Raw genomic sequence first — 23,508 nt, forward strand, 5'->3', positions numbered from 1 at the left:
TGACATCCAATAGTCGATGATTAATAAATCAGTGTGCTCTAGTGGTGTCGTTAAACAAAACAAATTTTAACTCTATATCCATACAATGTCTAAACATCAAAATTAAGATAGTATTATATTTTAAAGCAATATCCATACAATGTCTACCGGCCTCGGTGGCGTCGTGGTTAGGCCATCGGTCTACAGGCTGGTAGGTACTGGGTTCGGATCCCAGTCGAGGCATGGGATTTTTAATCCAGACACCGACCCCAAACCCTGAGTGAGTGCTACGCAAGGCTCAATGGGTAGGTGTAAAACCACTTGCACCGACCAATGATCCATAACTGGTTCAACAAAGGCCATGGTTTGTGCTATCCTGCCTGTGGGAAGCGCAAATAAAAGACCCCTTGCTGCTAATCGGAAAGAGTAGCCCATGTAGTGGCGACAGCGGGTTTCCTCTCAAACTCTGTGTGGTCCTTAACCATATTATGTCTGACGCCATATAACCGTAAATAAAATGTGTTGAGTGCGTCGTTAAACGAAATATTTCTTTCCATACAATGTCTAAGCATCAAAATTAACAATATATTATATCTTCCAGATTCACTGTGGTACCCACCGCTACCTCCCCTCCACCCCAGGTTCCATCCTGGACAGCATCTGTGGTGATTTTCGTGTTCGTATCCAGCACAGACGTGCTTGAACCTTCAGTAGATATGGATCATTAACAGTTCCAGACACAACATACACGATGACAGTGTTTTGTTCCTTTGCCAAAATATGCTGGTCACGTGTAGGTTTCAATTTGCTGATTCAGTGCATTTAAAAGCCTATAAATTGTATGCACTCGCGGCCCGTTACACAGATCTTCCATGTATTTCTAATTCCAGCTATAAATTGTATGCACTCGCGGCCCGTTACACAGATCTTCCATGTATTTCTAATTCCAGCTTTAAAGGCATTGACACTAGTTTTTTATGCTGTGTAAAATATTTTTTTGCTATCACTGCTTTTTTTTTACTAGTTTAATTACACATTACTCACCATTTGTTGCTTAAGTTGTTAAGTTTGGAAAATCCAGTGCGTTTTAGGTTGTTCTGATTTTTATAGTAACTCTGAAAGCATTTAACGAAACAAAAAACACGCACAAAAAACATACGGAACTAGGATCAGTGACTTGATTTTGCGAAGTTCTATGACGAGTAAAAACAAATCCTCCAAAGAATGTAATTACCTCCAATAACCTTTAAGTTGTGGACTTTATGAACAGGTGGCCTTTATTTAGAGGTAGTAACATTCAAATACCAAACTGGCAATTGAGATGTCTTTATGGATAAATTGCTAACCAGGGTTCAGTTTACTTCGCACATTATGATAAAAAGTTTTCATTTTGACTATAGTAGTATTAAATTTATATAAATAGTTTTTCAAAATGTAGGCCCTAGTAAACAAGCGTTGGGGTTTTTTGTTTTGTTTTGTGGGTGTCTAATGCGCGCGCGTGTGTTTGTTTGTTAGTAGTAGAACTAGGTTTATGCCCACTATAGCATATTTCTGTTATTTATGCGAGTGTCCATAACACATCTGTTCTAACCCGACAGAAATCTAATGTGTTATAAAGATACCGGTTTCCCCTGATTCTAACTAGTTTAACTGGTTCGCACCTCACTAGTACTGCTGGAATTCCTTGCAGGGATGTAATAAATACAGCACATCCAGCATTTTTACTTGTCAGAAAAAAATGTAGGCAATTTTCACACAGTAGGTTTCGTACCGCCTGTTGCTAACGAAGTCAACTTCGCATCTTTGAGGTCCGAAGGGGCGGTGTGCTCCATTCACAGACCACAAACATCAACAAATCCCGCTCTCCAGGATTACTGTTGCGTTTATTTCAAAGTATCGTTTTGTTTTTATTGATTTAGCCGTTACGCATGAACAGTGACGTGGTGTGACTCTGGTTACCAACGCGAAGCGGAAATAGCGCATAAAGAATTCAAACCTCGCCCGCCCCTTACGTGCCCGCCGTAAATCGATTTTACCGCAGCAGTGTTGGTTGAAGTTATTGCTGGAGGGTGCAGCAGTGAGTTCAGTGCTAAATATAAACTTGCAACTAAAATTCAGTCTGCTGCGGGAAAACATTAGGAGTGTGGATTTAAATCGGACATTTCACTTATTGGTAATAGCTTCATCGACGCATTTAAACTTCGCATACATCTCCTTTTTTTTCTTCTCCGCAAAATCATAAACCGAAACTGATTCACTGAGTTGATTGACACGTGCAATTCGTGTTAGGTTTCATACCTCTGTAAGGAGATATTAAAAGTGCAGTGAACTATTAAAGAATTTTGTTGCAATCATGGCAGAAGATTTAGAAGCGATGTTCAAGAAACTAACTGAAGCAGACGATTGTAAATCTCTGTTAAAAAAGCATCTGACCAAGGAGATATTTGAGAAAGTTAAAGACAAAAAGACCACTCTAGGCGGAACTTTGGCCGACTGCATTCGATCAGGTATGTTTGAATTTGTTTGTTTTCTCCGACCGCTTTTTAAAACCGCGATTACAATTGCCAAGCAGGCACGTCTGTTGAACATGTATTTTGTCGTTTATTTGCAGAATTCCATTTGTTGTGGATTTTTTTCTCATTTATCTGTAAATGATGTTTTAAATTGTGTTACTAATCCTAACGTATTTGAATTTTAAAACGCTTACATCATTCGGCTTCTTTCTTTTTCTCTTCCTTTTTTCCTCATTCTTTTTCTTCTTCAATTCTTCTGTTTTCTTCTTCATCACGTGAGTGTCAAATAATTGTAGTGTTTTTCCAGTATTGAAAGTACAGTGATATTAAAAGTAATTTGGTTAAATACGTGGATAAATTCATTCTGGCCACAGAACCACCCTATTATTACGGCTTCGTCATTTTGATCGCGTTAGAGGCTGGGCCCACGTTCATTCTAGATTGGGTTACAAGGGAGGTGGTGTGTGTGTGTGGGGGGGGGGGGGGGCACGCTGCGTTACCAGGGTTTCATTGCTTTGAGCTTCATGGTATATGGGAACACACTTACGTTTTAGCCAGTATGAAATATAGAGAAAATGTTCAGCATATGATTAAATGTATTCTATAGTCGATGGATTTGAAAGGGTATTAAACGTTTGATGACATGCCTATTATATAGTGCGTATGTGTGTCATTGTGTGCGTATATATGTTGGGTGTTAACGTATAGTAGAATGAAATCATTACGGGAAGAATAACACTTGTTTCATCTTCATGCTCGAAAAAAAGCCAGAAAAAAAGCCAACAGAAATAGATATTTTAATTAAGTTACTTTTTCTAAGAGAGCAAGGGGGGAGACAGAGAGTTATACAGAGAGAGAGAGAGAGAGAGAGAGAGAGAGAGAGAGAGAGAGAGAGAGAGAGAGAGAGAGAGAGAGAGAGAGAGAGAGAGAGAGAGAGAGAGAGAGATATATATAAAAAAAAAGACTGAGTCACAAATATAGAGACAGATGTATGTGAAGGTATCGTGAAATCCATGCATATGGTGTATTTTATTATGTAGTGATTTACGCACATTGGACGATTATTTTTGACGAGGTGTGACGTTCACACGTATGCACTCCGCCCCTTCTTAATTCCACCACTGTATACTTTAAAGCCGCACACCCTAGTTCCATCCAGCGAAAATAAATTATAATTTGGTTAATCTACAAACCTGTAACACACTTAGATCATGTTTTTATCAAATGGAGTGAAAAAGCAGGTTTTATATCGACAAATACCATGGGAATCCCCATGTCCCAATTGCTTGAAATAATTTTGAAAGTTGGGGTGCGTTCTTTTCACCTCTCCGGGACATGTTCCAACTGTTCTGTCCTGGTTGTATCCCCTCTCCAGATATCGTAATTATTGGTTTTAAGGGTTTGTAACGTTTTGTATTGAGACACTTACTTGTCTGAATTTTATTGTTACTGAAAATGTTCACGAACTGTGAAGAAACATCTCACAAATGAACAACAACAAATCGGATGTTGATTGCGCGAACCGTGCACGAGAAAACAAACCGAACCAAAATGATAACGGTCACGTGGTATACCAACATCTGTGACGTTTACACAGGAAGATTCCCTCTAAAAATAGATTGGACCTCGCTTGCTTAACGGTTTTTTCTCGACAGCACGTCTTGTGAAAAAATGCAAAAAATGCATTTCGTGGTTTTACAAACATCAGGATTACCAAAAAGCACTTCAGGTGAATGGAAATGTGTATTCTAAATAATAAAATGTAAGTCAAGTGCAATTTTATTTGTGAAAAATGGGGTTTAATAGCGAAAAACAACGCCGTAATGGTTAACAAATAGCCGTAACTAGGGTGTGTCCCTTTAAGCGATGTGAGGTAACGGTAAATCATGCTTTCCAATTCGACTGAAAGATGATCTGCCCGCCAAAGAAACTACCAAATAAACCGATTATCCACACACACTATGCACTGAGCGTTGTACAAGCTTCCCATATTATGCATACTGTCACTAATAACCTGTTCCACGGAGTTGGTTTACAACTAATCTGTATTCAGTGATTATTTATTACGCCGGGAATTCCTAGTCAATCAGGGGAATTGTGTTACTGGTAACCTGTAAGGAGGTATGTTTGTATGCATGAAAGCAATCGGTGAAGCGATGTCTACACCGTCGCCATACTTTACTTCCGGTCAAGTTAGTAACACGTTCGCGCCGTTTCCCAAATTTGAACGACGAATCCATTCGCGCATTAAAAAGTCACATCTCTGCACAAAGCAGTCCAAAGGTTGTTTTGACTGTTTTCCACCAGAGAAGTACTGTCAGGTGTATATATTCTATAACACGCATTCCGAAATGTTGGGAATGCTGTACATGGTCCTACTACTTCGTTTTACCTCTTGTTTTAGAAGGTACGAGATTACTACGAAAGATATTAGTATGCTAAACAAGAAAATATAAGTAAAATGTAATTACAATCGCTATAATGGCTCTATTAGCAGAAACATTGTTGCAATAGCTTCAGTCACAAACGTTCCAATGGCCTTTAAGCATTGGCGTAAACCGGATTTTATTTTCGGGGCACACGCATTGGGGGTGGGTTGGGGAGGGGTGAGTAACCACACTGTGAGTTGTGTTATGTGGCGACATGACAATATAAAAGGTGGTGGGAGAAAAAAGGTATGATTGGAGACCATGGCTTCTATGCTTCCTCCGTCCTCGGGCTACGTCAATGCCTTAAGGATACACCCAATTTGTCCAAGCGTGCGCTCTAACTATGGCACTACATATCAGGCTCTGCGTAAAAAGTCGACGCCGCGAAGAGTCACGTGTTTTTAATGTTTAAATCAATGTATTAAGTACATTTACATGTTTTTCTAATGGTTCCAGCGACCATTCAGATCCTAGATAAATTGTCTGTGTCAGTCAACGATAGGTCATTATGATATATAATTACAAAGATCTCTCTGATGTTAGTGCAATTTGGTATTCAAATTGCTTAATCACGCACGCCATAAGTCTGGTATGTTATATGCGTGCTTTGATACTTTATTAGGCTGGTATTTACACGCACAAAGCAATGCCTGGACTGGATCTTCTTTCATTTCTTGTTTTTTGTTTTGGTATGTGTTTGTAAACCGCGTGCAGATGATTACAAACATACAGAGGGGCCAAACAAACGAGACGAACGGTTTCTCTTCTCGTGATAGATGGCTCTTCACTTGATAACGGTTTTCGGGGGGGGGGGGGGGGGGGTGTCTTTCTTTCTTTTTCTTTTCATTTTCTTTCTCTTTTTTTCCCTCTTTTTCTTTTTTAACAGCAATGCTTTTTTGGGACTTGTTCAATTCCAGTTTTGTATTTCTGGATAACTTTCTTATTATTTTTAAGATGGTGAGAACACATTTACGACACATCCTAACAGAACAATGTCTGTTCGTGTAGCACTGTTTGAGTGTTTCGCTACTGCTGGTTGTAGCTGGTGAACATTTCCATATTTGCTGTCAGTAGTCGGTAGAGCTATAGATTCTGACCCTGAAGACTATTGGTTCGAATCCACTTAATGGAGATTAGGGTCGGGGTATAGCCCAGTGATAAAGCGCACACCTGGTGCGCCGTCGGTCTGGGATCGATCCCCATCGGTGGGGCCATTAGGCTATTTCTCGTTCCGGCCAGTGCACCACTACTGGTATATCAAAGACCGTGGTATGCGCTATCCTGTCTTTGAGATGGTGCATATAAAAGATCCCTTGCTACTAATGAAAAAATGTAGCGGGTTTGCTCTCTATGACTGTCTAAATACCGTATGTTTGACATCCAATAGCCGATGGTTAATAATAAATCAATGTGCTCTAGTGGTGTTGTTAAACAGAATAAACTTTTAATGAAGATGAAATTGTGTTACCTTTATTTATTTATTTTTTAATGTTAAAACAGAAGTTTTAGTAAAATACTTTACATTTTGTAAAATGACAGACTAAGTTTTTGGAGGGTTATTATCTCTAAATTATTTAATGCACGTTGTATGCTAGTAACATATTTCAAACTGGTTTTATTCATCGGTTCGTGTTTCTTGATACTGTGAACAGCCTGCTACCAAACCAGTTACTAATATTTTCACAAGACTTGAATCGCTCAAAACCCAAACCCAGGCACACGTTATAAGTTTAACTGACTCAATATGATCATAACTGATCAAATATTCTTGAAGACTCACTAAGCGATGGGCACAGAATCGTCGGGTGCGCAGACGCTACTAAGCGTGGCATTTGTTTTCGCAAGAAGCAGATTTGAACAACTGTGCAATAATGTCTAACACTAAGGCACCGAACTCCCAACCTGGGTGCTACGCGTATGGACCTCGTTTAACCGTGGTTTCCTACGCGTCGAAATATAGGCCAAGCCTATCGTCAAAAACAGAAAAGGAAAACGAATAAGAGGAAAGAAAAAGAAAACGTACACGCTAGTAGAACAAGCTGGTAATTCGATCAACTGAATTGTTGTTTCTTTGTGGTTCTTCACAACCAGTCGACATAGTAGACCTACAACGGTTGATCCAGAAGCTTGTACATTGGCGTACGGGCGCACATGTTTTTGCCCGAATTAAACGAAAATTCCCGAATATAGATAACAATAAATATTCATATTAGTAGCACTGCCAACAGCGACATGGGTTGTAGACGAATCACTACGCATTTGTTCATGGATTACAACTAATATTGTATGTAGAATGATGGAAATACATGGTGAAAAACTTTCAGTTAACCTCGGTTTGCCCGAATATCTCAATCTTTTTGCTCGAATTTGAGGATTTGCTCCAGCACTGGGGGGGGGGGGGGGGGGGGGGGGCAGTTGCCTGCCCCTGCCTCGTACGGTTATGTTGATGTATCTACGTAGGCAATGCACTTTTTATTTCCAAATAGTAATTTATATGCCCTTGTATTGATAGATCTAAAACAACTTAAATTAAGTCTTCGTTGTGCATAAAGTACTCAAATTTCAAATCGTGACTAAACTATTCGGGCTATAATAGAGCTTCAGAATTATCGACGTGAGTTCCCGCGTTAAACGCGTTTTGAAAGAACTCGTTGTAAGGTAAGCTGTATTTTACAGCCGCTCGCATAGAATTGTCTCTGTGTGCTGTCTTAAATCTCCCCCACACATGCTCAACAATATAATGGAATATAATACGAGTCATTATTTTCAATTTGAACAGGATTTTGTAAACAGAGATTAACGGTATGGTGTCTTAAATATAATAATAAAAACAATCCCAGCCAGTAACAATTAGAAAATAAGAAGCAATTTTTTTTTAATAATAATAATAATAATAATAATAAAAAAAATTAATAATAATAATAAACTCCGCAGAAGAGGTTTGTTTTGCTATAAGCACCAGTTATTTAAATCGTGTTAATTAGCATATAATGTAAATGGTGACCAAGATGGTTAAGTTTTCTTTTGTTCAACGATACCACTAGAGCACTTTGATTGATTAGTCATCGGCTATTGGATGTCAAACCTTTGGTAATTGACATAGTCTTAGAAAGGAAACTGGCTAAAAAAAATTCATTAGTAGCAATGGATCTTTTATATGAACTTTCCCACATACAGGAAAGCACATACCACGGCTTTTCACCAGTTGTGGTGTACTGGTTGGAACGAGAAAAACCCAATCAGTTACATGGATGTTTTGCCACAAGTACGAGTTATTTAAATCGTATTAATTAGCATACAATACATATAATGTAAATGGTGACCAAGTTGGATTACAATGGCAGAAAAAGCTGGCCGATTAGTTGACCTATCTGTGACAGAGTTGACTGGTGACAGGTGGTACTCACTGATGGAGTGACGAATACAGGTCACCACCCTTGTCAGGGGCGGTGGGTGGATGCGTACAGTGTTAACACAGGACAGTACCTAGCGGAGGTTTAGAGGCAGTTATCCCCTTGGAAAATACGAATAAGTGGCCCTACGATTTAACTCCCCAACCCCCCCAAACCCCCCCCCCCAAAAAAAAAAAAAACCCCAACCAAGACCCGACAAAACAAACACACCAGAGGACACTAATACCATTAGCATTAGTGTACAACAAAACAACAACAATAACAACAACGTATTTAGTATTGAGATAACAGGAACTGGTCTGTAAATTAGTATTGAGAGAACAGGAACTGGTCTGTAAATTAGTATTGAGAGAACAGGAACTGGTCTGTAATTTAGTATTGAGATAACAGGACTGGTCTGTAATTTAGTATTGAGAGAACAGGAACTGGTCTCTAATTTAGTATTGAGATAACAGGAACTGGTCTGTAAATTAGTATTGAGAGAACAGGAACTGGTCTGTAATTTAGTATTGAGATAACAGGAACTGGTCTGTAATTTAGTATTGAGATAACAGGAACTGGTATGTGATTTAATATTAAAGTTACATTATTTGGTTACCATATTATAACATCATGTACAAATGTGAAATACAAGCTCAAATGCACTTTTAAAAAGGTAGTGTGTGTTCGCTATGAACGGATATCGTCAAACGTATACGCTTGATTCGTCGCCTGTGCCGCCATAACTCGGCAAAGCACAAACGACAGCCTGTTGTCAGTTTCAGTTAACACGTGCGTTTGCCGATTTCAAATTGTAGGGTTCGTCTCAGAAAATTAAAAGAGAAATCTTGCGCTGTAGTTAAAACCGGTTTGATCTTAACGTATTATCGACAGTCGTACCTTCCTATTTCAGAATTGATATTTTATAAAGTGTTAGTAGAACTTTCAAAGTTTAGTTTGTATACTAGTAACACATTAATCATGTATATATTTTAAAAATAAAATATACTAAAGTAGACAATGAACGTTTTCACTTCTTAATTTTACGTGTTAAAATCGACAAATTCAAATAAATATTATTTCGTTTGGAAAGGGAAAAGTTGGCGGGGGGGGGGGGGGGGGATTATGTTTAACGACATCAAAGATAAAGCATATTGATTTAATAATCATCCGACCCCATACAAACATAAATAAAATGTGTTGAGTGCGTCGTTAAATAAAACATATCCTATTCTTCCTTCCATCTGCTGTTGTATGTCTAACATTTGGTAATTTTGACATGTAATCTTAGAGAGGAATCGGGTGCATGTGCAGGGGGAGGGTATTGGAGGTCGAAACCCTTACCTGCCCAAGCTTAAAAAAAAATGTATTTTTGGGGGAGCATGGCCCCATATAAACTTCGCTTAACACAGTCTATAACCCCAACCCCGCTGAAATCCCCGCACCTTGGAAACCTGCTACATTTTTTTTTTAGCAAGGGATCGTTTATATGTACCATTTCACAGACAGGATATCACATACCATGGTCTTTTTGTATACCCGCCGATGGGGATCGATCCTAGACTGACCGTGCATTTACCCCCCCCCCCCTACCTTTTTAGGTCTAAGTAATGAATAAAAATAACATATAGTCTTGAAAAATGTTACGTAAATCGAACACAGTACCCTCTTCCTCTACCCCTAGATCGTTACGTAATTAGTAACACCCCCTTACATGTAACGCATATATGCCAACAGCTGGCCACTGTCAAAATTTCAAGGCAAATCCCCCACTCACCTACCCCTGGAAAGGCGTTGTACCATACCTCTATGGATATAAATATGTTTTGGAGATATGAGACGACCCCTCAATCAAGACAGTTACATTTGTTCAAAAATTGCGAAATCTCACGTGATCTCGTTGGTGAATTCTATACTTGTGATAAGCTAATGAAAACCGAGATCGGTACGAGCACATCAAAAGTGTTCAACTTTCAAATTCATAGCTTTGTTTTTGACCTGAATAAGCCAGCGTAGTGAAACCAATGCGGAGTGCGGCGTCATATATGCACCAAACGTAATTTGATTTTCTGTTCTATATGCTTAAATAATAGAAATATTCCAGGGAATGTAGTATTAAGGGAACAGGAACTGGTCTGTAATTTAGTATTGAGATAACAGGAATGGGTCTGTTTCTATTTGAGTAGTAGGGAAAAAGGAACTGGTGTGTTTTTTAGTATTAAAATAACAGCAATTGGTCTGTTTCTGTTTTGGTAGTAGGAAAAATGAACTGGTCTGGTTTAGTATGATGAGAACAAATACTGGTCTGCAATTTAGTATTGAGATAACAGGTACTGGTCTGTATTTTAGTATTGAGAGAACAAGAATTGGTCTGTTTCTATTTTAGTAGTAGGATAAAAGGAACTGGTCTGTATTTTAGTATTGAGAGAACAAGATTTGTTTTTTATTAGAGCAGAGGAACTGGTCTGTATTTTAGTACTGAGATAACAAGAACTGGTTTGTATATTATAGCATTAAGAGAACACTAACTGTTCTGTCCTAGTATTAGAATAAGAGGAACTGGTGTGTTTTAGTATTGAATTCCCAGGCACTGGTATGTTTGTGTTTTAGTAGTTGGGAGAACGGGAAATGGTCTGTGTTCTAGCACTGAGAGAAGAGAAGCCAGTTTGGTTGTGTTTGCGAATTTAGAACTGTAATAACTACAGTTGAAATGACCAGTGAAAATTCCACATCTGTTTTTCTTTACTGCCAACCGTAGCGAGGGTATCATGTGGTATTCCGCGTACTTAGCAGCGCGTGCAATGCGTGTTATTTGCGCAGCTCGTGCCGAGACCTGGTCACTTGGGTTGTTATTCTTTTTGCGAAAGAAGGAATCGTGTTTCGTGCCACTCGTGAAGAAGAAGAGTCCTGATTGGTGCTACCTGAAGTGGCACTGGCAAATCTGTCGAGTAGGATTAGGCTAAATCTGTCATTGGTTTTCTTATTCATCAGGCTGATGACCGACAGCTGTTGCCGAGGACAACAGCAGCTCATTGTCAAGGGTAATATGCCAGTAGTAGGCAATCTATGGAGTTTGGTTGTTGGAACATGTCCGCGTCCCTATTCAGTAGTGTGTGTTTGATGGGGTTTTTTGGTTTTATGTTTGTTTGTTGGTGGTTTTTTTTTAATGTAAACGTAGTTGACGTGTACAACCTGCTCGGTAGTCTGTCTGCCTACCTGCCAGCCAGTATGTTTGTTCAACTGTTGGATTATGTAAACATAATAACTGCATTCGACTTCTCTTTGTCTTTTAAGACATATTTACAATAAGGCACACTCGCTCTTCATATATCAAAAATAGTGGCTTTTATAATCAAGAAATCAAAGGAATCTATATTATTGATTGTGAACTAGTTGTCCTTAAGTTTAACACATGTTAATTGTTACGTAATTCTTTATAAGGATGTTCCCGCCAAATAAGATATTCCTGTCAAATACCAACTAGGTATTCTCACGTCCACGTTTCCACAGACAGAATACACCACGGTCTATCATATACTAATCGCAGTTTCACCAGGAAGTTGGTGTTACAAAGATTGTGAAATCACATCAAATGTAGCTGTCTGTGATGGGGTTTTTTTTTAGGGGTAGGGGGTGGGGGTGGGAGGGTGGGAGGGTGGAGGTCATTTCTCTTCTGAATTTATCAATCATCACACCGTATATCTGTGTTGATGGCATTCTTTGTGATTAATTTGTAACAAATGTTTACCCTATCGTCTATAAAGTGGCATATGGAAACGAGTAACGAGTTAAATACCAACTTGTTATGATTAACCGCATGGAGCATTTTCGAATAAAGTTGCGATCTTGATGCTGCATATCAAATTGAAGAAAATTAGAAAGCGTGCAGTTAAATTAGCCACCTTCCGTTTAGAAACGAACATGCGCGGTGTTGGTAACAGAGATGGGAACACTCAGTGATTTGATAGCCTCTTATCTGTGTTAGTAAGACGTGTATTTGATGGGTTTACGCCAAGTGGTGTGCATAAAACTCTCAAATAGAGCCATAGCGACACTGCACCTTGCCACTAACAGCCAGTTAGGGCGGAGCGTGTGGATGCTAGCTACAGCAGGCTTTCTGTGGAATTTCGTACAAACTTTCTATAGGACTTTCTTTTTGACTCGTTTCTATGGAATTCGAGTAGAAATAGTTGCTAGGAGGGAACAGTGTCTGTGAATCCGGTTAGGACCAGTTAGTAGAATTCATCCTAGACCAGTTCCTATGGCCTTGTTACGGCTAGTTCCCTGAAGAGTCATGTTTGGATCGAATTCATTAGAGTCTTGTAGTACTTTCAGTGTCGATATCCATGGACTTTGTTAGAACTAGATTTTAGTATGGAAATTCCTTTGAAACCAGTTTCTGTAAAACTTTGTTACGACAGTTTTCATGGAATTTCATTGCCCTCTCTTTTATAAATCAACCCTCGTGGAGGTTGACGTGCAGGTTTTAATTCTCCGCTGCACTTTCAAGCGAGGTTTCTTGGTGAAGTTTTTTGTGTGGATTGTTTTTTTTTTAGCTGCAGACATTTTCTTAATTCTAGGGAATAATAAATGGAATGGTTCAGTTCTGGTTTTCAAAGAAAACTAAACCTGTCACGATTGGATGTTGAATTCTTGCTACACCAGTCTACCAGTTTGAAATAAAACGAAAACAAAAACAAAAACCACTTGATAAAATTAATTTAAAAATAAAAGATAATACAAATAAAATAACAACTAACAAACAACACCAAAACAAACCCAGCAAAACCCAAACAAAACACCCCCGCCAAACACCCCCCCCCCCCCCCAAAAAAAAAAACCCCACACCAAACAACAACAACAACAACAACAAAACCCCGTAATGTAACGTCGTTGTGCGTGATTGAAATATAGATTTTACAGACTTCGTACACACCAGTTCCTGTGTAGGTGATGTATAATGGATTTTGTATATATTTGTGTCGCTATTGGCAATTGTGGTTGCGGCGACCGACATGCAGCGCCCTGGATATTTAATGGAAATAAACGAGAAAGAAATATCTATACAGTGATATCACTACATAGTTTAAGCTATGACTATTTATTGTCTAGTATAATGTATAATTATTGCTACACTTGGGCTGAGTTCAGCCAAACCGTGCAGAAAATTGTTCGCAAGACGGGTTTATGTGCTTCATGTTAAACCAAATGAGCAGGTGACATCGAGGACCAGTCAAATAGTTCGCGAATGTTAGCCTCGCTCGCTGTCCCTGAACACGAAATTGGTCTAGTTAGTGAACACTAAAACCTGCTGTTTGCCAGTAGTAACTATACACATTTTCTCATAAGACAGGGCAGCAGATACCACGGTGTTTGATATATACATGTACCAGTCGTGAAGCACTGGTCGGGACGGGAAACAAATTACTCCTCGAATGGTAATCGCTACGTTCTGCCCGTATTTGTAATGATATTTACTCATTGGTGAGTAGTCTCATTTCAGACGTCTTCACAACTGGTGCAACAAAGGCCATGGTACGTACTATCTTGTCTGTGGGATAGTATATCTTGTCTGTGGAATAATAGTCCAGGGCATAAAATTTGGCAAACGATTTTGTCGTTCGTCTGTCGGTTATGCAAAACCAATATCGACACGAACGACGGATCGTTCGTGCAAAAACTATAATCGCTTGTCGGAAAATGTAAACTGACGTGTTTTGGCTAATATAACTATTTTTAGAATAAAATAATAAGAGAATGGGCCTAGCATTGCAGGTGTGAGAAAAAAACAATGTATCCGTTTGAACTCGACATCGCGGTCAAGTACAAAGTCGGCACAGTGAAGAAAATAGTACGTTTAATAAGGGACTTTAAAATAACGAAGTGGAAATTAGAACATGATGAAACACTGAGTTGCAGCATCGATTGGATCGATCGAGGATTCGCAGAACTTCGGGTCTTTCCGTTCAGACCCGGAAGCTCAAAGATTCCGGGAAATCCCCGTTTCGTTCAGACTATTGTTTGGCGCCAGCAAGTACTCCCTTGTAACAGAACCGATGGTGTAGTGTGCTGAAATGTAAATGGCAGCTTTCAAGTTAGTCCCAGCATACCAAATAATAATAATAATTTAGTATTTATGATAAGAATTTGGAGAAAAGCTACGAAAATCGCCCATCTTAGATTCTCATTTGATTACCGTTGCCGGTTAACCTTTCCATTTGTATCTCAACCACTGGAGAAAATCGAATTTTATGCCCTGCTTAATTATGTTGTGCTTAACGATATGTCTTCTTCTTCTAAAATTATTGTCGTGCTTATATCCAATTAAGGTTCAAGCACGCTGACCTTGGCACACACACTTCAGCTATCTGTGCTGTGTTCAGGACAGTTGGTTAGTGGTTAGTGAGAGAGAAGAGGGTGTGGTGGTCTTAAACCTACCCATTGAGTCGTTAAAACTCGCTCTGGGTGGGACCCGGTACCGGGCTGCGAACCCTGTACCTTATGTTCGATGGTCTAACCACGACACCACCGAGGCCGGTTACCATATGTCAGCGCAGGCGCGTGTGCAATGAGGGTGTTGGGGTTGAAACCCCCTTGTTCTTGTTTAAATGTATTTTCCGAAGGAGGATGACCCGGCCCCTCTAGAAACGTTGATCGCCACAGTTTAGAACCCTTCTCCCCCACCCGCAAAACTTCCTGCATAAGCGCCTGCAGTTGCCATATATAACAGTAATTAAAATATGTTCAGTTAAAAAGAAAATGCATTTCTTTCTTTTCGTTCGTGAGTAGTCAAGACCTCCAGACCCTTCCATGACTCTACAAATGTAAATATTGAAAACTCAAACAGCACGCAACTGCCCTGACGCTGAAACTTAAACTTGCCAACTGATCCGATAGTAGGTGATAACGCTGATAGATGCTTATGTCGTATCAGGCTGGATACGGAGTTTCGTGAAGTACGCTAATTGATTCCATCTGGGTTGGTAAAATAGTTCGTATTTGACAGACAACATGGGGAAATGATTTCCTGCAAGAAGTAGTCTGACATGCCATCTCGTTTTAACATCTCACAACGGGTGGAGTCTCGTTTGGAACGGGAATACAGGCTAAATATAATTAGCATTGGCTATAAGCAGAATGGCCTTTAGGAATCCTTGTTAATTAGAGATATGACCACGGATTTTATCATCATTCTTAACTTTGACATACCAAAGACAGCAGTGGGATAAAAAAAAAAAAACCCAGAGCTAAGAAATCCTTTGTTGGTTTCGTTAGAGGAGATATATCTTCAGTGGGCAGACTAGCTATGTGTGTAATGTACTTTTAAATTCAACTCTTCATCAGGTAGTTTTAGTTGGAGACTTTTCTAAAGTCTTGTTTAGACTTCAAACCGGTCTCGGTGGCGCAGTGGTTAAACCATCAGACTACAGGCTGGTAGGTACAGGATTCGCAGCCCGGTACCGGCTCCAACCCAGAGCGAGTTCTTAAGGGCTCAATGGGTAGGTGTAAGGCCACTACACCATCTTCTTTCTTACTAACCACTAACAACTAACCCACTGTACTAGACAGACAACTCAGAGAGCTGAGGTGTGTGCCCACAACAGCGTGCTTGAACATTAATTGGATATAAGCACGAAAATAAGTTGAAATGAAATGAAATGGACTTCAAAGTTATATGAGCACGGGTCCAGATAACTTCTTAATGGGCCAATTTTGACGAAGTTTCCTATCAATGATTGAAATGTTTTAAAATTGAAATTAAAAAGTCTTCATAGATATACTTTGCCGTTATAAGTTGAGTACTCTTCTCTATCAGCTGAAGGTTCAAGCACGGACTTCATGGGTACAAGCTGTTGCCACAGTCACCAGATACATCTGTCCAATGGTGTATTCAGGAGGCCGAGTGCTCGCAAACTATTTGACTGGTACCGCCCTCTGTTATCACATCACGTTTGTCTAATGTTAGGCGCAAAAACCAGTTTCGTGAATGAACGTTATCTCTCGTCCTCCTGAACAGGCCACAGAGGTGGGTGGTAAGGGGAAGTAATTCCAGACTTTAAAAAAATGAAATATAAAATAATCAAGTTTATAATTTACCATGTACGACATTTAATTATATTTATTTGTAAAGAGGATTCAACTAATTATCTTAACATCCTCTGATGTTTTCAGTTCGTTTATTAAACGTCGATCAGCCATGTTGGCACGGTGTCCAGTCAAATATGACTGTTGTATTTCCCTCCCATTCCGTCGTAGCACCTCGTCGAGGAAGATCAACACGACACTACTGGATGAGAAACCCGACTGCACGCAAAAACTCGCCTTGTTTTTATTTTGACTCGAACTATTGATGCGTCAAAGGGTTTAACTCTGGTTCACCGTGGCAGTCGTAGAACAAATTTGGCAATCATTTCGACCCATTTAGTTTGTCCATTTGCATTATTGGTCTGGCTGGCTTCCGTGAATACATGAGTTCTGCGAACACGAATTTACGTACATAATGAAGAAAAAAGAAAATTTGTTATTAGTGTTGCTTTACTTAAATAGTCGGTCGTAGAATCGGCCTGATTGGCGTAAATTAGATTATTGTCATCTTGATATGCAGCATGTACAGTCACTAACACTAAAGTTCCAAAATACACTGTTTTTCTAGTACACGTAAAATGCTCTACGAACATTAGAGACCCCCAGATATATTTTTTACTAAAAATTAATAATTGAAGCAAAACGTGTATGTAATTGCTAATTTAACAATGAAACAATAACAAAATTAATAGCCGAAATTTTACATTAGATAACTAGTCAGTGCCTGTATAATGATGTGTGCTTATGGTTTGGTTTTGCGTGCGTGTGTGTGTGTTGTTCGGTTTTTTATTTATCTTTTGTTTGTTTATTTCGTAGAATCGATAACCTCCAGTAAAACCCCCACCTATAAATATTAGTTTTGTGTCACTTCATCAAAACATCCATGACTTAAAATCTTGTGTATCAAAGGTAGTGGTATGTACAGTGATAGTGGCTCTATTCATATCAAAGTCAGTATTGACTATGTGTACACATAATATGACATTTTAATTTTCAAGCTGAATGTCATGTATCTGATTGCCGCATGCGATATTGTTATGCGACACTTTGGCATATTATTCAAAGATTAAATCTTTGCTGATTTTTAAAAATTTCTTTCGCTGAGAATAGGGCCACGATCATTGATCAGCTGATCTCGCCGTGTCGGCCCGGTTCAGAAACAATATTTGTGATCCTTGGCAACCACAATGCAGTCATCTCTCTTCGTGACAATATTATTTTTGAAGAAAAAAAGTCGTTATTGCCAGAATACACAATACAGTGCTGGCTATAGTCGTGTGATAACGATGTAATTACTCGGCGGAAGATCAGAAGCGGTCTGTAGAAACTCACCTGTCGGGGTTCAGTAGCGCCCTCCGGAAAACACACCTGTCTCAGATTGCTTACCATCATCGCTTTTTTCAACGCCCAGTTATTCTAACAAATAAGAAAAACCTTAGTGCTGTTAACGAATTTCTTTGAAGACATTATCCAGTTTGGTTTACGTTCTACATGAAATCCCCAGTGATTTAAGATTATATTAGTAGGTATGTCTCATTGAGTCTACTGCGTACAACCATACCTGCATATCATATAAAAAAAAACCCACCAGCTCCAGTCTGGCAGTGGTGCCACACCTGTTGCCTGCGGCCAAGGTAGTTGCTTTCTATCGTTGTGGGCAGATGACATGATTCATTGCTGAGGTTCCTGTCAGTCCGCAGTAACATCACCTTGAGAAAAAGCATTATACCGCTGCTGAACGAAACGGAAATCTCGATATATTACATACATGAACTCATTGTTGTAACTTTACACCACTGGCAGTGGCTGTGTGGAGATGAAGTAAAAGGAAATGTTTTATTTAACGACGCACTGTTTGGAGTTGAAGGTACAATGATTTGTATTTCTTAACTGGGAGTGTGTTGGGAGAAAAACGACGTATTTTACGTTTAACAGGGCTACAGTCGGTTTGCGTGAAAAGGGAACCGATGAATTGGCATATAACTCTATAATGAATAAAGTTCAAATTCATATAAAGACATATTGTTAATTTTTAAACCCATACCAACTCAAATAATTTCTCCTTTTTTTGAGAAAAAAAAATCTGTGTAAATAAAAAGAGTTTCTTTACAAATTATCATCATATTGCATAGGCTAAATCTTATTTTACAAAGCAGGTATGAAGACAACGTAGAGAAAGCACGGTTCTAATCGTTAATGTTGCCCATGGTTTTGTCTACTTTGTAAACCAAGTTTTGCATTTTAGTATTAACAATATATATAGATATCTACTATGCCTTTTACCGAAGTCGTTTCAAACAAGAGAATGTAAAACAAACAAAATTGGACAGGTCGCGTCTACAAATAATTTTAAGCAGTCGGTAATTTTGGGTCGAATTCATGAAGCGTGTTTTCACATTTCATTTGTATACATGTAGCCTATGTAGCTATTACACACGTGTAAGTGAAAAACAGTCTTTGTAAATTAGGCCCATTCATGACTGTGTTTATTTGTAGAACACCACCAAGACCAGCTTCGGCGACTTTTAGCTTAAAATCATTGAGAGGCTAACGAACAAATGCTAGTAGTGCATGGAAGTCGTCTTGGCTAATTGGCTGAGATTTGTTTCGACTTGAGTTCATGTACGATTGATGTGAATTTTGCCGCGGCTGGAAAGTGCCTATTTTAAAAGTTAGCTAACGATACCCCGGCCGATAACGAGAAGAGCCCCAGCCGCGTTCACAGCACGCCTCTGTCGGCGGACGCTAGCAGTCGGGGCGAGAGGTTTGAGGAGCGTGGAACACCCATTTACTGACGGGTTGGTGAGACTTGGAGCGAGTGCAAATTGAATTATATACACGTTTTTCAGTAACGGAAATCGACTACGTGTATATAATTGTTTAAGAACGTCATAGGCATTTCTGGTTTTCATTAAAAACAGGCAGGGTAGTTTATAAAGACTATTTATAGATGCCATGTGATGGTATAATTATTAACGCAGGTATCTGTTTTGAATGGAAACTGATCCTTAATTATTAATTAACGACTTCCCAGCATTTACTCGGTTGGTAACGGGTGCCTCTAGCATGTAATACGTGACACCTGAGCCGAGTTCAGTCAAACACGGAAAACGCTCGCTAGAATGATTGTTTCCAGTTTCACGTTAAACTACATGACCACATCTGGAACCATTGTAAACGTTTGCGAACGTTCGGTTGTTTGCTGTGGCTGAACACAAACGTGGTCTACAAAATGAGACTTAATCTTGTTATCGTTTTGGAGCAATATATATATATATATATATATATTTCCTTCTGATAGAACAACACTTACCACGGTCTTTGATATGTACCGTTTATGCTACAACGGTTTATTCAGCATACTGGCTTTCGGAAGGAGGAAGGACTATTTTATTTTTTTACACAACTTGGCGTTGGACATATGATTACTGGATAGCCAGAGAGGAAACCCGTGCCGCCACATCATGGCCTACTCTTTTTCGATTAACAGCAACGAACATTTTATATGTATCATTCCAAAGCCTTTGTTACGCCAGTTGTGGAGCACTGGCTGGAAAAAGTAATAGCCCAGTGGGCCCACCGAAGGGGATCGATCCGAGATCTAATCGCTCATCCAGGCGAGCAAATTACTACTGAAATGCGTAACTAGTGTATAGTTTTTCACAGCAATAATATATTTATGTAATGTGCCTGTTTAAATAAGGAATCCGTGGATAGCTCGGCGGTAAAGCGTTTGGCTATGGCGTGAAGTGTTGTAGGATTAACCCCATAGAAGAACTTATTGGATTTTGTTTCAGGTAGTCTTCCAAGCCTGATTTATCAAAGGCCATGATTTGTGCTGTTCTGTATAAATATAAATATGTTGTTAACTGCTTATTAAAAAATTTAATTTTGCTGGTAATACAATAGGTGACATTAAACCAAATTAGCTGACAGTACGATAGTTGCCACTACTGCCATTTTTAGAGTACTTTTGGGTCATCTGCACGCGTATATTGTTTTTCACGCCTTGCGGTGCACAAGTGTTGCAAAATGGCCTTGATTCACAATATCTGTTACAAGCCGTATTACTGCTATTAACGTGTTTCCACAATTCTGGTCGGCAATATATCCAGCACTGTGTCGGCGACGTCTTGCCTAAACAACTCATCGATTTCTGAAACGGAAAAAACTGCTGAGTTTCGCGGATCCCGGAAAACATGAGATACAGTGTGTTGCCTAAACGCGACAGGTTGGGAATTAAAGGCAACATGCGAATATAATAAATATTTCCTTGTTACCCCAGGGAGGAATAAATCCTGCATGTAATCTAGTTCCTCTCCGCCCCTGGCACACTCCGCCCGCTCTCGGTTTATTTTAAATCGGTTACAAGAAGAGTCATTTATGGTTTTTGCTTCACTTGATTTAATAAATGGTGATGTATTCCGCTAGACGTCCAGGCTAATATCGCACCACAGACATAAGAGAATTGCAGCATTTCTCATTTTTATATGTATATATTCTCTGTCTTGTTTACACGAGCTGGTTGAAGATTATACACCACCATTAAGAAGTGAAACATTTCTCAAGATATATAATTATATATATTCTGTCGTGTTTACTAACATTTGTAATAAGTTACACATTCAGTATGAACAGTCTGACATAGGCGTACGGGCTCTCATTTATGTAGGGGACTGGCTGATTTTTGCCCGAATTAAGCAAATATGCCCGGATCTAGATGATAACATTAATTCATAAAATAGCAATACTGCCAAACAGCTATGTAGGATTACAAAGGAATCACTACGCATCTTTTCATGGATTACAACTCATTTTGCTGGTAGAATGATGGAAATGCATGGAAAAAAGGTCTCAGATTAGCACATTTCCCCCGAATACCTGTATATTTTTGGCCCGAATTTCCGGATTTGCTCGAGCACTGGGGGGGGGGGGGGGGGGGGGGGGGGGGGGGCGGGGGGGGGGGGAGGCGTATCGTTCCCTTATGGAGTCTAGCTTCTCACATGGTCTTCTCTAAGCTACGTATATCAAACATGTAGCATTGAAGGTTACATACCACCTAACATTTTTATTAACATTATATACATGTATAAATAATCTTTGCTTTAAACATTTACAAACACTGCATTCGTCATAAGAAGTTCTAGTTAAAGTTGTATGCACCATCCCACAGACAGAATAACACATACCACGGTCTTTGGTATACCAGTCGTGGTGCACTGGCTGGGATGAGAAATAGCCCAATGGGTTCACCGATGGGGATCGATCCTAGACCTTCCGATCAAGCGAGCGCTTTATCACTGGGCTACGTACCATCGCCACAGCCTCGAGGTTTAGTTCATACCTAAGGTTTGATTGACGATTCCTCTCGCTATTCTCCGTGAAATTCCCCCTTGGCCTCACCTCCCCCCTCCCCCCCTCCCCCCCCCCCCCCCTCCCCCCCCCCCCCTCATGTACACACTAAACTGCGCACTCACTACTCTGGATATTCAGTTTAGGATAACTTGGCTTCTAGTTAAATACACTGTACCAAATCTTGTAGTATCCAAAGTCGTAAAGTCCAAGGTTCCCAATAAAAGCATTCATTATATATGTTAATACCACGTGACACACCATCTTCTGTCCGGTAAATCAAATGTAATGTCTGCGAGTGTTGATTCACTGATTAGGTCGGTTCTTATTAGAAAATGTGAAGTTTAATGGCAATGACAGTTGATTTGATCTAACATAATCTATAGGCCACCTAGGCCATTCGTTCCCATTGCATTGTACTATATCAGATAGTAAAAAACAGCTGCAGCTGTCATTGGTAGTAATATATGACGTTGATAATAGTCTGTTTTATTACTTATGCTGCCTTATTTAGACAATGCTAACTTTATCGGCAATGACAAATTATTTACTTCAGCAGATAAACCGCTTCTACCGGCTTTGTAAGAAACTTTTTTTCGGTAAACAAAAGTTAAATTTTGTTTTATTTAACGATACCACGAGAGCACATTGATTTATTAATCATTGGCTACTGAATGCTAAATATTTGGTAATTTTTGACATATAGTCATAGAGAGGAAACCCGCTACATTTTTCTGTTAGGAGCAATGGATCTTTTATATGCACTATTCCATAGACAGGATAGCACATACCTTTTGACTTTGATATACCAGTCGTGGTGCACTGGTTCCACCGACGTGGATCGATCCCAGACCGACCGCGCATCTGGCAAGTGCTTCACCACTGGACTACGTCCCACCCAGGTGATAAAGAAAGTTGTTTTCTGTTAACATTATCGGTGAAGTGAATTGATTTGGTCCAGTAGAACCCCTCCTGTATGGTGGGGCGGTTGGGTCACGTTGCTTGAGGACGATGTATGGGCGAGGAGGACTTGTCACGAGTAAATCGAGGAGCGTGACGACAACAAGTCAAACACGGGAACATGTCTGGGTCGACGGGACGACCTCAACATCAAACAGTCGGAGCATTCCCAGTGGTGGAAAATATTTACTATTGTCGATAAACGCGACAAGTGCTCTTCTCCGTCACACCTTGTACAGCTCAACGTTCTGGCAAGAGACAGCTAGGATATAGTTCAGTGTTAGAACGAATGACTGGGGAAGTGGGGGTGGGATGGGGTGCTGTACAGCTCAACGTTCTGACAAGAGACAGCTAGGATGTAGTTCATTGTTAGAACGAATGACTAGGGTTGGGATGGGGTGCTGTACAGCTCAACGTTCTGGCAAAATACAGCTAAGATGTAGCTCGGTGGTAGAACGAATGACAGGGAGATGGTGGGTAAACGATTGTAGGATCTTAGATAGGTTATCTATCACCCTCGGTGAGCACTGATTTTATCCAGTCACAACCGTAGTGTGGACCGTCATGTCTTTTCAGAAGCTCATATAAAACACCCATCTCCTGTGTTTTGGTATCAGTTTGTCTCCTACTTGCGTTCTCTCTCTCTCTCTCTCTCTCTCTCTCTCTCTCTCTCTCTCTCTCTCTCTCTCTCTCTCTCTCGCGCGCGCGCTCTCCATATATATATATCTCTTTATATCCATCAATCCATCCATCCAGTTGTCCCTTTTTCTCCCTCTCTCTCTCTCTCTCTCTCTCTCT

General features: G+C 39.7%; 1 protein-coding gene across 1 annotated transcript in view; it reads left to right on the forward strand.

Annotated features, from left to right (window-relative positions):
• The first annotated feature begins 2,052 nt into the window (after nucleotides 1-2,052).
• The window catches only part of LOC121372641 (taurocyamine kinase-like), a 79,278-nt gene continuing 57,822 nt past the window's right edge, over nucleotides 2,053-23,508 (forward strand). The window contains exon 1 of the mRNA XM_041499081.1: nucleotides 2,053-2,486. Within this exon, the coding sequence (XP_041355015.1) occupies nucleotides 2,333-2,486 (154 nt within the window). The 5' untranslated portion in view covers nucleotides 2,053-2,332. The remainder of the gene's footprint in view (nucleotides 2,487-23,508) is intronic.

This window comes from Gigantopelta aegis, chromosome 4, assembly GCF_016097555.1.
Source record: "Gigantopelta aegis isolate Gae_Host chromosome 4, Gae_host_genome, whole genome shotgun sequence".
Classification (NCBI taxonomy): Eukaryota; Metazoa; Mollusca; class Gastropoda; order Neomphalida; family Peltospiridae; genus Gigantopelta; species Gigantopelta aegis.